At 31.3% G+C, this 16,312-nt stretch overlaps 1 protein-coding gene across 1 annotated transcript in view; it reads left to right on the top strand.

Moving 5' to 3' along the window:
* The window catches only part of LOC111613880 (ataxin-2-like), a 23,300-nt gene extending 7,345 nt beyond the window's left edge, over positions 1–15,955 (top strand). Inside the window, exons 3-7 of the mRNA XM_023355232.1 lie at positions 1,363–1,709; positions 4,626–4,799; positions 11,825–11,877; positions 13,794–14,002; positions 15,564–15,955. Coding sequence (XP_023211000.1) covers positions 1,363–1,709; positions 4,626–4,799; positions 11,825–11,877; positions 13,794–13,976 — 757 coding nt within the window. The 3' untranslated portion in view covers positions 13,977–14,002; positions 15,564–15,955. The remainder of the gene's footprint in view (positions 1–1,362; positions 1,710–4,625; positions 4,800–11,824; positions 11,878–13,793; positions 14,003–15,563) is intronic.
* The last annotated feature ends 357 nt before the right edge of the window (positions 15,956–16,312 follow it).

Raw genomic sequence — 16,312 nt, 5'->3', positions numbered from 1 at the left:
AGAAGAGCCCCTAATTTGTATAAGATCTTGAGAAACGATAAGGATAATATCAGAGCGGAGGAGAGAGCAGGGGTGTATAAGATTCCTTATGAAAACTTACAACTGGACGTTAAAAAAGATTATATCGGCGTCACCACCAGAAGCTTGGGAGTAAGGCTCAAGGAACATAGATATGCCATAAGAAAAGCGTCTAATTCAACGGTTTTGTCACAAATGGCGCAAGCACAAGGATCTGAGGTGAAATGGGACGAGGCAACAATCATCAAACCTCTGTCTTCCCCAACTCTAGCAATGACGGCAGAAAAAATAGAAATATACAGAAGTAAGATAAGAGAAGGCTGTTTAAATGCGAGGGATTCCGAGAGCCTACCTTCGGCATGGAAATATTTGGTTAAGAAATTTACTACAAACTCCGACCAGAATTAATACATTGAAGATTTATGTTATTTTTGTTTTATTGTTTTATTTTAATTTTTAAATATTCTTCCGTTATTTTTTCTCTTGTAAAATTTTTGATTTAAATTTTTATGTTCTATTCATGGAACATTTACGTTCCGTTTTAGTTTTCAACCTGAAGATGGCCTATTAATTAGGCTGAAAACGTTTGTTGTTTAAAAATTATGTTTATTTCTCGGCAAGAAAGGTGTTTTGTTTATCTTTATTTAGTTGCTGAGCGCTTTTGATATTCTAGTCATCTTCAATCTAGATTCAAGTTATAGAGATTTATAGATATATAGTCGTGAGTTATTTTGACTTGTTTGTTAGATAATCTATGTTGAACATACATAATAGATGATGGTGACTCTGAGAAAATAAGTTTTTTTCTTTAAAACTTTACTTTTATAAGCAGAAACTGTTTAGCTTTAATTAATCCTTTGAAATTATTACATGTTAAAACTTGTATTATAATTAAGCATTATGCGACTTATGCAGTTTTTCAGTGTGGTTCAAAACTTCAAAATGAATTAGCTGTACACATCAAGAATTTACTATACTTTCAAACAACAACTAAATATTCAAAATATTTATTTGATAATTAATCAATATATGTTTGTTTACAACTGATTTCTCTGGGGTATATCTGCTTTCTTAATTTGTTTCATTGTGTTTTGCATTAATTTGTATGAATTTTGTTAAATTTTTTACAAAAGTGTCATAAATTCCTGGTTATGTAGGCTGTAATACAACAGATTTATAAGGGATGTTTATAAAATTATTTGTAAATAAAATTTTAAAATTTTGAGTAATGAATATTATTTTATGAATGAGAGATTTGATGATGTATGTTTCTGTTTAAAAAATTTGATGCAAAGAATTATTGTGGAAAAATAGTGTTTTAACTACATTTTGTTCTTTCTTTAGTGTTCATTCATTACCTCCAAGAAAAAAGAATCCATATGTTGTGAAAGGAACTCGCAATAATAATAACAACAACAATAATAACAATAATAATAATTCTTCACATAATGTGCAGAATTCTTCAAAACATCCTCAAGTATCTTCCAGTTCTTCGCAGTATGTTTCATGTCCTGCAATTGCATCTCATAATCACGTTAAAACTTCAAATACGGCATTAACAAATTCCGTATCCACGTCGTCAATTCCGCAGAGCGTATCTACGACCTTCGTGTCTAAGTCGTCGTCTCACGTTTCTGTCCCGAGAAAAAATCACCAAGTTAAAGTTGACAGTACTGCAAAAAATAATGAAGGTAAACACATTCAATGCAAATTATGTTTCTTAGTTATTTAATTAAAAAAAATTGTATATATTTATATATGTAAGAACACACATGGACTCTGTTCTTTGTACTACTGTAAATAAATATTGAGAAATATGTTAACTTAGTAATTTTAACATGTAATATTATTAGACAAGTGAATGACAACATCAAGTGCTTATTTAATAAACATTAGAAAGAAATTAGATAGAAATTTTTTACAATAAGTGAAAAATTACCTTTTATATATGAAATTATTCATAAATTCTTAAGACATATTAAGTACAATGGGTGATTGGTTAATGAACAATTCGGATAGTGAACCAATTGGATAATGAACACTTTCGTGAAAGATTTTTATGATCGGACAACGAACACATTTGGATAACAAACACTTTACTGAACAAACATAAAAAGAAGTGATGGAAAATAACAGATACCAATTGATTTTCCCTTGTCTTCAGGTAACAGTTCGAAACCTTTTGGAGAACAGGAGACATCAACGCTCAATCTGATACTGATTGAATAGTATTCCTCCAAATTTTGAAACTCTCCCTTGTAATTCAGCTTTTTGTTTACCTTTCTGACAAATAATTTTTTATAGTATTTTAAATGGGCACTTGTTAAGTTTTGTGTCAGGGTTTATTTACGGAAGGTGAAAGTTTAACTGTCCTATTGGATATTCATTAACATTTTAATACCAAATTTCGAATTTCATCCGGGCCTTGCATTTAAATAATTTTTTGTGAGCTAGTTGATTTCTGTTCTCTGAATTTTTGTAAATGCTTTTCTGAACTTTTTATTTAAAAAAGAAACTGATAATATTGTGAAGCCTAAAAAGAGGAGTGTCAAGAACTGTGCTCACCTTAGAAACCGAGTAAGAGATAATAGCCAAGGTAGAAAATGGGCACAAGTTGTCTGATGTTGCTAGGCAGTATGGCTTGATCAGGTCTGCAGTAGGCACAATCTTAGTTATGAAAGATATATCAAGAAGTCTCAAGCTGCTAATGGAGTAATGAAAATCACATCTGAGAAATAAAGAGCATTTTAGGGCTCATAATGGAACCTGAAACTGATCTGACAACAGAAAAACTCCAAGAACTCTTAATTGAAGAATACCAAGAAACTCAGCGAGATGTGTTTTCTTTTGAAAAAGAGGAAGACGAAAGAGGACCAATGTCGACATCTGCTACTAAAGATCTTTTGAAGAAGTGGGAGGATGTCAGAACAATGATCATCCAAGTGGCATCCAAACTAGAATAAGGTTAATGGGGTTGGGGATCTCTACAATTACAATACTATTATTTACTTCCAAAAAATCCTGAAGAAAAGAGAAAAGCAATCGACATTGGACAGATTCTTTAACCCTTACAAACAGGAAAAACATGACTAATAAAAATGCAAGACTTCATATATATGTATTTTTACTATCACATATAAATAAATATAGTAGAAAAGGTATATATTTTTTATTTTTTGGAGTCTCCAGAACGAATTAATCAAATTCCCATAAAAACCTATGGTAAATCGATAATTAGTTAATAAACAATTTGGATAATGAACAAAGTCTTGGAATGGGTTATGTTTATTAACTGATCACTCACTGTATTTGTCATTATGGTAAATAGCAAAATAATTGTGTTAATGTAAACTGTTATATATGTGGAAAAGCTTAAATTTGAAGTACTTAATTAAGTTTCACTTCAGTTGCATTAATTAACTGATTTTTAAAAGTCGTAAATTCAAACTTTTTGAAGAGAAAATGATTTTAAATGGGCCAATTCACTATCAAAAATGTTTGTGATTACGATTCCAACGAATGTATTATGCTGTAAATTTGTTCTTATTGATTTCACAACAGCATTGATACAATTTTATCACATTAACTATTTCATATTCTATGTATAGAAATACTTACAAGTGAACAAACTGATTCAATCAATCAATTTTATAGTTCAGTATTTGTACATATTTATTTGTATAAATTCTGAATTGAGATAAAATTGGTTAATACAAATTTGTATTTGTATTATTCAATTTATTCGTATTTATATCCTAAAATAAAAATGAAAACTATATTTGTTGTATGTACTTGCTGGTTAAAATACCAGATGAATGACAAGTCTGATGGTTTGTGATTTCAAAACAATTTCATACCTTACTGTTCCAGCATAAGCAGGAATTATATATGTATCATAAATTATGCTTTCAGTTAGATCATATTTAGACTTGCTAATCTAGTTTTCTTTATATTTCTAACAAAGATATCACTTGAAATATTGTCAGATTCATTATATATAGCACACTTTTCTAACAAATGTTTATATATATTAATATTACATACATACAGTTTGTGTCATCATTTAACTTGATATACAAAATTTGTCAATCTAAATTCCAGCGAAATGTAAACATTATAAATAATAAGAATAGTAAAGTCGGTCAGTTACCAATTTTTGTATATAAGTGTGTATGTATGTATGTATGTAATTTAATTCACGGTACATGTACTTCCTTACTGTGTGTGTTAGTGTTACATTTTTATAACTACACACTATACAAAACATTATCTAGCTAAAAGCTTACCATGGGTAATAAATAGGCTAGCAGTTTTATGTAAGATTATCTTGATACATTCCAGATTATTGAATATTACTGTGATAAATCGCAATTATATTTTATTATTAAACATAATAATATAGACAAAAATTAAAATTTGGACAAAGTTACTAGAATTTTTAAATTGGCATAACATATTAAATTTCACTTGTATAATAATAAGAAAATTAAACTGTGTTAGACAATAATTTTAGTGTGCTTGAAAAACGTTAACTACTTATAGTAAAAATTTTATTTTTTCTACAAATTAACATTAAATTATATTTTAAAAAGTTTTTGATTATGTAGGATCTGGAAAGAAAGAACAGAAACCAACTGTCTCCAATTCTCAAGCAAACATTAATGTTAATAAGGAAAGAACTACTGTGGATACTCCTGTAATTTCAGAAGCTTCGACTGTGTCTGAAAATAGAATTTCAGAAAAGCAAGAAGAAACAGAAAAAAAGGTTACCAATCAAAAAGGTAACTGTCTTATTCACCTATATTAATGTAGCTTTATGTAATCACATTAATATGTATTTATTGATCAGTTACTGGTTCAATATAACATGGTGATTGATGTCTTACAGTTCATAATTTACCAAAAATGAAAACAAAATTCTACAATATGTACAACAATATTTACACACCTTAAATACCACACACTTTATTATTAAATATATATAAACATCTCAAAGCCTGCTACTATTAATAATTAAATACTGAGTAATTTGTACTACAGGTGGGCATTAGGCACTATAATAATCTGGAAGAAAAGAATCTGCCTAGAACTAGAGAGTAATATGCAACCACCATTTACCAATTTACCATGTGGATGTATTGCCAGTTAAAATAGAGATGAATATTTTCAGATGTTTTCAACACATTTTCAGGCCTTTTTGATTAAATACTGCAATTTTTGAACACATTGAATGAGAGTTCCAAATGTTGAAATTTCTAATTGTACAACAAATTATATTCTTGTATTTGGTTGATGTTTGAATATTTCAGTATTTGATCAAAAGGACCCAAAGATGAATGTCGAAAACATTTGTCTGTATTTTAATAATTAAGATTGTAATGTTTAATACAGGTAACTTATACGAAGGCTCTATGTATAAACTATTCCAGAAATTTTTGCCCATTTCAACAGCAGGAAGTCGCCTAAGCAGTTTTTACTGTATATTAAAGCTGAATGATTGCAATTATATTGGACTTTGTTACTACTACTATTATTAATTAAATACTAAGTAATTTGGCACTAGAGACAGATTTTAGGCACCATGTCTTGCTAAATTTAGTAACTGTAATTAAATTGATGTTTTAATAATTAATTTAGAAGGGGCTGGAAGAAGAGAATTCACCCAAAGATTCGAACCCACAACTCCTGCTTACTGAGCAGTTGCATTGCAATTTTGAATTGAAGGCAATGTAATACTTTATTAACTAACTAGCTCTTACCCGTGACTTTGCCCATGCGGATTTTGCAGTTTGATAGAAATAACCATTCCTCGTTATTTCACTAAGATTCGCAATCATTGGTTGTTACTAATTTCGTAAAATTACTGATTTTTGTTTGTTTCAAAGTATGGACTAATGCACTTAAATATTTACTGAAAAATAGAGTTTCAGTTACCTTAGTAGTACTTTGTAAATAAACCATGTTTGTGGTACTGCCTTTTGGGGCTAAGACTTTTCAAGCCTTAATCCTCTTCTTCTTCCCCGTGGGGAATTCCCAAAAATCCCATCTTAGTGTGCATGCTCATTGTGTACCCTACTAAAACGTAGTTAAAAACAAAAAATTGCATCTAAAATAGTACAGTAGAAGCCGTTCTTCAGGTTAAGCCTTAATCCTCTCCCTCTCCCCATGGGGAAATTTCGAAAAATCCTTTCTTAGGATTTTCATGACATACCCTGTGTATCAAATTTCACCTCTTTAGGTTCAGTGGTTTGCTCTGGGTGATGATAAATCAGTCAGTTGGGACATGTAATTTTATATATTTAGATAAAAAAAAGTTCTATACAAGAAATTTAATTTGGAATAGAAACAAATAAATTTCTCTCATTACCTGCTAAAAATTTAAATAAATAAATAAATAAATATATGTATATATATATATATATATATTTGTGTTGTACAAAAAAACAATAACATTTTTACTGAAATTTATATTTGTGAGAAGCCAGGGATTGGGTTTATCTCCTTAACCCCCTTTGTTGACATCAGGTTAGTTAGGGCCTGCTCACCTCACTGTATGGCTGTTGTTAGCAGTTTGACTTAAGATTGGAAGATCTTCAGTCAGATTTTTTTTCTGACACCAGTTAAGAAATCATGTGTCTTCAGTTATAATTCTATCTAGATGTCCGAAAGTTGACATCTAATATCTAATTAGAGGACATGCAATGGAGTTGGTAGGTACATCTACAAGGGTCTGATTTCCAAATAATAACAGGTTAACAGACAGATTAACAAATATCAAAAGTTTAATTTACAAAAATAAAGTAATGATAAATTGCAAAAAGGATTAAATATATCTAGTTCGACGAACTAGCTACTTAGAGTGAGAGAGTTCACGTTGATGTATAATACCTCTTAAATAGGCTGATCAGTTAGCCTAATGTGGTGTCGGGTCGGGATAGGGGTCAAGAGGTTCATGCTGGAGTAGGACTCAAAGGTGAGATGGGAGACAAGAGCGTTGACAGACAGAGCCTTTGTGTCTGCTCTTTGGGAGGCGTGTCCACTCTGAATCTTGGATGTCCATCCCTTTTATTTAGTAAATTCCCTCCAATTGGGGGGTGTAATTTGCTCATGAGACAGAAAACTAAAGCTGCTTCCCACCTGCAGCTGTGACCTCTAGATGTGAGGTATGATTACTCACCAGGAAGACAATGTATAAACAGAGGTGTGGTTATTTCCTTTTCTCACTATCTCATGAGAATGTAAACTCATGCAGTTCTATTCTCTCCCAAATACTACTTTTACAACAAAAACATTATCTCACATCTCCAGACTCTCAATTTAAACTACTTTCCTAGAATAATTCTTGAAAAAGTGAACATTTTTAGCATGTTAAAGCATTAATCTTCAACAAAATAAAATGCATACATCATTATTAATTGACAAATGATGAGGTTTAATTCAGCAAAAACTAAATCAAAAGAGAAGGATTCAGTTTCAGTGACAAGAGGAAAATCCCTAGATTGGCTAGAATGTGCTTCAGTCATAAGGTATCTCAATTTCCCTTTCGGTATCATCAGTTGGATTGTCATCAGGAAAGTACATGTCTACCAAGCAGTGCAGTGTGGAGGATATATCATGGGTATACCCCCTAGAGTCCTGGACAGATTTAAAAGTAGAGTTAGTGGATTTACTGGGACTAATAATTTGTATATTTTTTTCCAAGGATTATCACTCCCTTTTGTGTTACAGTACAATTTCCAGGAACTTGCTTTTGCCCTGCGTAGTTCCTTGACATAACTTCTCTCTGCTTCTCTATAATCAGTTTCAAAAAGTGTTGTTAAAGTTGAATCTTTCTGCCTTTGATATCTTCATCTCAATCTGTTAACTTCTTTGCAATGGAGATTGAGCCCAGGAGTCCACCATGGCACTGACCTGAGATGAGCAAATTTCTTAGGAATAGAGATAGATGTGGCTGACTGAATAACATGATTGATTTGTTGGCAGAAGTTATCAATGCTGAGCCCAGATGAGAGTGAAACCTCCAAGATGAAAGAGTCAAGCCCACTTGAGACAGCATCCACAATCTCGTCTAGTTAGCTTTGTGAAGGTTATATTTTTCTTTAATGGTTGCTGGACAAAGAGAAGTTGTTGTAGTTGTAAAATATAGAGCACTATGGTCAGAAAAAGTTTCAATATCCAGCTGCAGCCAGTTGATCACCCTGGAAACTGCAGAGTTACCCACCACAGTTAGATCCACCCAGCTTTAAACCAAAGGAGATTCAGAAGTTGGACCACATGTTTCATTGAAAATATATAGATTATGCATATTGACAAACTCTTCAAATTGATGTCCATGCTTGTTTTCAACAATATCATACCAAGTATAACTCCTGTCATTACAATCAACACCCATAATGAGTTTAGATGGTGGAATAATATGAAACATTTGGTCAAGAGAGAGTAATGTGTCCTCATGTGGGTCATTAGGTGGGCAATAGCAGGAGCAGATGTAGTAGGCCTCATCATCCAGTTGAAGGGTAACAAGTACGCAGGTGTTGTTGCTAATCTGATCTAGCATCAAAACTTGGAGGCTAGAATTACATACTACAATACATGCCCAAGGAGTAAACCTATCAGCTGCAAAAACCCTAAAGGCAGTCGGAAAGCCTGTTACGACATTATTGTAAGAATGTTCTTGGATTAAGAGGATATCAATGGGAGTTTCACTTAAAAATTGCACCAGACTATCCTTAGCACTTCTGGAGTGTTTTAAATTGAGTTGCATAACATTCAAGGATAAATCAGTAGCTATATTTACCATAATTTGTGTTTTCTATTCACTTCTGCTTTACTGCTATCAGTCTAGGACAATTTGGATCTGAAGCTTTATGATGAAACTCACAGTTTTGGTTTTTTGAATATTGTGACCAGCGAATACAATTAATGCACTGATACAGGCATTGTTATTCTTATTTTTATGGTTTTTGAAATTATGACCCTCCTCTCCACAATGACTGCATGCTGGTGCTTGGGGACACAGTTTGATGCCACAGGGACAAATTTACAGTAGTTAAAACACTGATGCACACCTACATGATCCAGAACTGGCGAGGAGTGAAGTCCAACATATGTGGGGGACTCAAAAACAACCGGATTTTTTGTATAAAAACTTTATTTATTAACTTTTTTAAAAAATTTCTTCAGTTACCGTCAAAGTACTCTCCATTAGATGCGATGCACTTGTGAAGTCTTTTTTCCCCACTGTTTGAAGCATCTTTGGAACTCTTCAACCTTGATATCGTCCCATTCCCTTAGCAAAGCTGTTTTTACCGCCTCCACATCATCAAAACGCTTCCCTTTTAGATTTTTCTTTGTTCTCAGAAACAGAAAAAAGTCGCACAGGGCTAGGTCTGGTGAATACGGAGGGTGGGGAACGACAGGCCATCCCTGAGAAGCCAAATAGTGGGTCACTCGTAAGGCCATGTGTGCAGGGGTGTTGTCGTGATAAAAGAACCAGTCACCTGATCGCCAAAGTTCTGGGCGTTTTTTTCGCACATCCTCTCGCAGATGTCTTAAAACTTTTTGGCAGATTTTTTCAACGTTTTTGTTGTTTCGAGATGTTGAAGGATCCCAGAACTTCACAATCGGAACAAAATAACAGTAAGAGAAACACAACACTATGCTCAAACGTAAACCTACAAACTGACGCCGTTTGCACAGCTGTTTTGTGAAGGTCTCTACTAACCCCATGTAATGGGAGAAGTCTCTATTACATCTATGAATGGCAGTGCACTTTCAGTTTGGTGTTTTTTTTTTTGTTCCCCCTCGTACAGTGTATGATTCTTCTTAAGAAAGTATCTTAACCCCCTTTGAACCGCCCATTTTTTTAGAATTTTTAATTATGCATAAAAAATACTTAAAACTGAAAAAAAACGAAAGAAATGCGTTAATTTTGAAGAAAAAGCTTCAAAGTCTAAGTTTTTTTGTCTGTCCTTTCTGCGAAATTTAACACCAATGAGTTATTGTTTACACAGCTGGATGACCTTGAACACAGCTGGAGTCGGATTTCCCGGGACATTCTCATAGACATCGCAGGAGGACAAGGGTTTGAAGTAGGGTGACTTCAATCTGGCGGTATATTTTTAAATATTTTTAAAAAATTATAATTTTTATTGCGATTTCCGACCCCCCCTAATTAATTAAACTTCTATATAATAAAATCTATTAATTAAAAAAATTAAAAAACTATCGGAAGTCGTTTTTGACATCAGAAAGCAGCTTTAAATAACTTTACCGAAGGAAAATCGGTGCGCTACAACTTTAGAATGATAAATTAATTTTGATAAAAAAACTCCCATTAAAAAAACATTAAGCCTTAATCGAGCCTTATCAAAGGCTCATTAAAATCGCGATAAAATTTGAAAAAATTTGGGGACCTAAAAAACATTCCAAAAATTCAAAAAAAAAATTATTTTTTCAAAAGTGACCTTAACGACGTAACGCTATAAAACTTGCTCGAGTCACACTCGAGCGCGGCTCAGAAGGGGTTAATATAGGGGAGACCCTTATTACCCAAGAATTACTCAAGTTAGATCATGATGGTATCGGGAAGAGAATCTTCATTTTTTTCCCACTTTTAATTGCATTTTCTATGCATTTGTTTTGGGAGCACAGACAATCAAACAATTCATTTGCATTAAAGTCTCTATCAATGTGTTGTATCCAGATGACAGGGAGTAATTTGGTTTTTCGTTTTGCTGAATACTGGAACCCTTCAGCTCTGTTGGTATCAATGAGCTGTAGGGCTCTATCCAAATTTTCTGTATTAGATAACTGCAGTTTTATTCTGCCATTTTTCATCACTATGCAGCTGTCAACACTTATTCTAGACTCTCTCTGGGACACAATAATTTCATTAGACTAGTCTTTACAGTTTTAGGATTCTCCCTACCTTTAGCCTCTGAATTTGGTATTAAAATCAGAGTTTCTCTTTTTTTACTAGAAGCATTACTAAAATGTTCCTATAGACCTTCGGAATTCCTTGACAAACAATCCGCATACAATTTAACTCTTGTTTGAACTTCTGTCTTTTCATTTTGCAGTTTAATTAACTTCTCCTGTATATTGGCATGCTTTTCAACAGCTCTGAGATAAAGATCAGCGAGCCTCTGCAGTAATTTATCCAACTTATGAAATTTAGGTTGGTTGACTGGTCTTTTGTCGACTATCGGCAAAATCAGTCCTTTGACTTCATCTATAATTTAGACAAAGCCTAAACAATGTATCTCTTTGTCATTAGACTCCTGTGTAGCTTTCAGTTTACAGCCACCCATAACAAAGGATGGTTAGGCCTAACCACTGATGGTGCACGTGGTCAGTCAGTAACACGATACATGCCAATTCAGTCTTGTTCCACCTACAATGTGCTCACTGGGCACTTATCAGTCTCTTTAGGCACAAAGATCACCAAAAAACAATAATAATGCAAAAAAAATTACAGAAAATTACCAGACTTGTCAAATCCACTAACGATACAGAAAGTGCCACTTAACAGCCTCTGATGAAAGGCACTTAATATATTTAAAAGTTTATTCCAATAAAGCATAGTATCTGTGTAATTTGGGTTTCTGAAGTTTCATTGATTTGAGTTTCTGAAGTTTCATTGTTTAGTAAATGATTATGGAGATATGAAATGTTGAAACTGTTGAATAACAATTACTAAATATTATATTTTCTGTTTTCTAATGTTTTTACATTAACTTTATTATTTAATTACTATAATTCTGTAACAGTAATTTGTTAAAGATCAATTAAAATTGTGTTTTAGCACGAAACGAAAAGAAGACCGAAGAATTGAAAAAGTTTCATGCAACATTTAAGGTAAGAAAACAATTAATTTTCTATAATTGATATCATAATTTAAATTCATTTTATCATCATCATCATCTTTTTCTATACTTACATTATGTAAAACATACTTTTATTTAACACATTAAAAATTCTAATCAAATGCTGTAGCATTTTAAGTAACATTTAATTTGGCTTTATTTGTATTTTAACTTTGTGTTTCAACTTGAAAAAATATGATAAGTTGGGAAAAAATCAAACATTTCCATTACTGTAGTCTTCTTTACACACACATAATGTAATTCAGGTAGAAACAAAATTAAGAGATCCAAAACAAAACAATATTTGAAGAGTTAAAAGAAATAAAAAATGCTTAAGTTTATAATAAAATTATTAAAAAAAATGTTAAGGTTTATGAAACACAATATCAAAGCATATGAAATGGACAATAGGCTCTTGATTCTTGTAATCAAAAGGTTTTTTTCTATAAACTAATTTAGGGGTTCCCCAACCCTCTTCTCGCATTGACTCCCATATAGAAAACATTCTTTTCAATTGATCCGCTTAAAATTTTTGTTATTTTCCAAGAATTTGAATAATATATCAAGTGAATTACTAAATTAGTTAATGATTTTTCTGCATAATTATTGTTAGTCTTTATCTTAAATTCTCAAAAACTACAATAAGTATCTGGTTTTTTTCATCGACTCTTAATTGACTTCTTCAGTTTAATCAACCCTTTTCAAAATTCCATTGACCTCCCCAAGGGGTCTCTAAATTCCAGGGGAAAATTTTGTTATAAAAAGTTTTTTATATTAATTATTATAAAATGGCAATAAGCTTAATTTTGAAGGTAGTGATGATGACTTTTATAAAAAGAAATTCTAAATGCTAGTAATGATTTAATTTTTCATTAAGTCCTACCTCTCTCAAGATATGGTACATGAACACTTTTTATCTCCCTACCCTGTCAATCTTTAACCACCAAAATTTAATAGCATTAATGCCCTTTATATACAAGTAACCATGCCAAATTTTGTTTCTTAATTTTACCCTATCCTGAGATGTAAACAAAATAGATGCCAGCATTCATTCAGATACATATCCATGGAATTTTTTTCCATGTTTTTTGACTTTTTTTGGGGGTTCATGGGCTCTTAAAGTCCATGAACGCAATTTGAACACATTTTGAGAATGTGGAGATTTGCAGAAACTTTGGAGAGTAAAATTTGATATGCTTTTAATAATGCCCCTTGTTATGTATACATAATAGCCAGGAAATTAAAATGAGATCCAAGTCTAGTAGTACTGAGTCAACTGGAGAGGGACTTTCAAGCCCAAAACACAACGTTTTTACTAATGTATCAACCCAAGTAAAGAATTGAATAAAGGATATTGAGTAGTCTAGTGTGTTCAATTAACATTCCATTGTGTTTTTTTAAAAAGTATTTATTTTATATTGAAGGACTTTGAAGAATTGAACATATATAGTGCTTGGGCATCAGTAAGATTACAATAAACTTGTAATAAGCAGGTGTAATGTTTTTAGAGATTAAGTTTTCTTCAAGTTTCAACACTTACTTTTGTGCATTTATTTTATTTGTATAAAGTTATAATGTATTAGTGTCATTATGTTGATGAGAACCTTAATGGCTGTATTCACAAACAAGAATCAAGAGTTAAAAGTTAACCAATTACCATTCACTCTACTTTTAGTATATAATTGCATATTGGTTTACTTTTAACTCTATCAATCCTTGGTTATGAATATGGCTATCAGTTATTATTATTGTTGTTGCTGACTGCTGATTTAATCAGTAAAAATATTTGTGTTGATGTGTTATTGTTTGTGAATGAGAAATTTTTATTAGTATTAATTTATTTTTCTACTTAAATGAAAATAATATATATAATAATCATAATTTTGATATTAAATTTTCAATCTTCAGTTGTCAGAAGAAAATAAAGAGGAACGAAAAGAAAAGCCAGAGGTATCAAAAGAAAATACTAATAAAGTACCGGCCAATAACATAAAAGAAGATAAGGAGAAATCTGAAACTGAAGTAGAGAAAAGAAGCAGCCCTCATACATACTCAAGCAGCCTCCTACTTTGTTGCGCAGTTCTACACTGAATCCTCATGCTGAAGCATTTATGCCGGTATGTATTTTTTTAATTAATTATTTATTTTGAAAAGACAGCCATATTTTTCGCACACATTTTTTTTATAACAAGATTACTTGTAATTGTAGAAATCAATAAAGATTTTCATGGAAATATTTTGCCAATTTAGTATTCTCAGTAATACATCTTGACATTTTCAATATCAAATGATGCATATGTAAATTACTATCTGCTGTTCATAAATAATTCTTTAATTGAAATGGCTGATGTTATTTTACATTAAAAATATGTGAAAGTAACTAAAATGTCTTCATATCTCCATCGTGTTCAGTCACCAGGAACAAACAGTCTTCCTTCATGAGATGATCTTTTATTAGAGGCTGCACCTTTGTAAAAATATGCAAAGCAGTTTTAAAATGTTCATTAATGATAAGCCAATAATTAAAAATACTTAGTTTCAGTTCTGTTCTGCGTATTTTTACAGACATGTAGCCTCTATTAAAAGGTTGTCTCTGTAAAGGAAGACCATTCCTTTGTGGTTGTTGGATATGATGGAGGTATGAAGACATTTTAGTTTTTTCCATGTATTTTTAATAATTTTTTCAGTTTTAAATCATTTTAGTGCAGCAATATTTTTTTCATAGCACAGTTAAGAGTTAATATGAAATATTTTTAATTGAAACATTTTCTACTTTAAATATTCAAAAGCTAGATTTTTTCAGATATATGTTACTTTAATTCAATCTCTATGTTGAACTTAATGTGTGTATGCAGTTTGTGGGATGATTCAAGGAGTGCTAAACTTGTGTTAAGCAATATATGGCTGCTATCTGATGGTATGTGCTGTTATTGGTACTGTATCCAATGTAGAAAATGAAATTCTGCGAGTATTCTTTAGATAAAACTTACATAGAGGTATGTAAGATTTTTCATTGGAGAATTTGGAGAATAAAAATCACTGTAGAGAACATATATCAGCCAACATACGAGGAACACCAGCCCAAAACACTTATTGGTAATTGGAACAATTAGTTTAAAGACTGTAAAGTACATAAGAAAATAAAGTGGATGTGAGAAGTTCAGTGTATAGTGTCAACACTTTACAGTGTCTGAAAAAAATATAGTATAATTTAATCATCGAAACTTAAGTAATTTGCACATTCATCTTTTTTTTAGAGAACATCCTAAGTTGTTAAATTTAAATCAAATTAAATAATTAATCACTATTATTATAAAATGGTTGTCTAACCTCATATTTTTACTTAGCTTCAACAATTAATGTCTAGCCAAAATAAAGACTGAATAAATATGGTATTTGGGTATTTGATTGTGAAGATTTGAGCTTTGTGAATATTGTAATTATACTTAATTAAAATTGTTGCAAGATTTGCAATAAATATCTATATAACCTTACTAATGAATATGTTATAGTTTTGAATAATTTTTTTTGTTAAGATTTTTTTGGCTGATTTTGTATTTAAAGAGTTAATATTGAAATTTTAAATTTTATTTTATAAGAAATATTACAATATTTTATTCTAATTGACTAATAAGATATTATTTCATTAATGCCAATTTATTTATTTTATTTATTTAGAGAGCAGTGCAGGTTCAATCTCCTTTAACGTCTGTGCCATCGTCGACACCACCATTACCAACAAACAGAATTCAGAATCCAATTGTTCCTCTTCATCCACAATTGATGGCTGCAATGGCCCCTCCATTTTATACTGCAATGGCACCACAATTTGTTATGGCAGCTACTCCTGTAAATATTTCTTTGGCACCACCTTTTCATCCTGTTTCACTAGATAAAGGATTATCAAGTAGAAAAGGTAGAAGAAATTATTTTTTAATGTTGTGTGTAATGCATAAATGCATATAAATACAGTAGATCAGTAGATCCATGATTTTAGTACTTAATTCCTATAAAATCATTGTTTAGCAAGCCAGACATCAAGAAGAAAACTAATTTTTTGCAGGCACAGTATCATTTCTGAAAATAAATTTTGAACTATATATTACTGTGTTGAAATTACCAAAAGAAAAATAATTATAGATACATGGAGTACTTTAACATGAAAGTTCATAAAATCATAATGAAAAATTTATACTAGTTTTAAAATTAGTGCCATTATAAAACATGTGGTCATAAAGTAGTACTTAATAGTCACAAATAGATTAAATGTTTGGCATATTCATAAACTTTCACATTATACTATCTTCAAAATAAGCTTCTCCTGCAACTATACACTTCTGCCATTGCCTCTTCAAATCAGTCCTTGAGGGCATTTATTGTGATGTCTTCAATGGCTTTCATTGCTGTAGCATCCACTCTGTTTCTAC

Source organism: Centruroides sculpturatus, unplaced genomic scaffold (genome assembly GCF_000671375.1).
Source record: "Centruroides sculpturatus isolate CEXI.00-Female unplaced genomic scaffold, Cexi_2.0 scaffold2052, whole genome shotgun sequence".
NCBI classification, from domain to species: Eukaryota; Metazoa; Arthropoda; class Arachnida; order Scorpiones; family Buthidae; genus Centruroides; species Centruroides sculpturatus.
The sequence above is the reverse complement of the archived record's forward strand: the minus strand, read 5'-3'. Positions and strand labels throughout refer to the sequence as shown.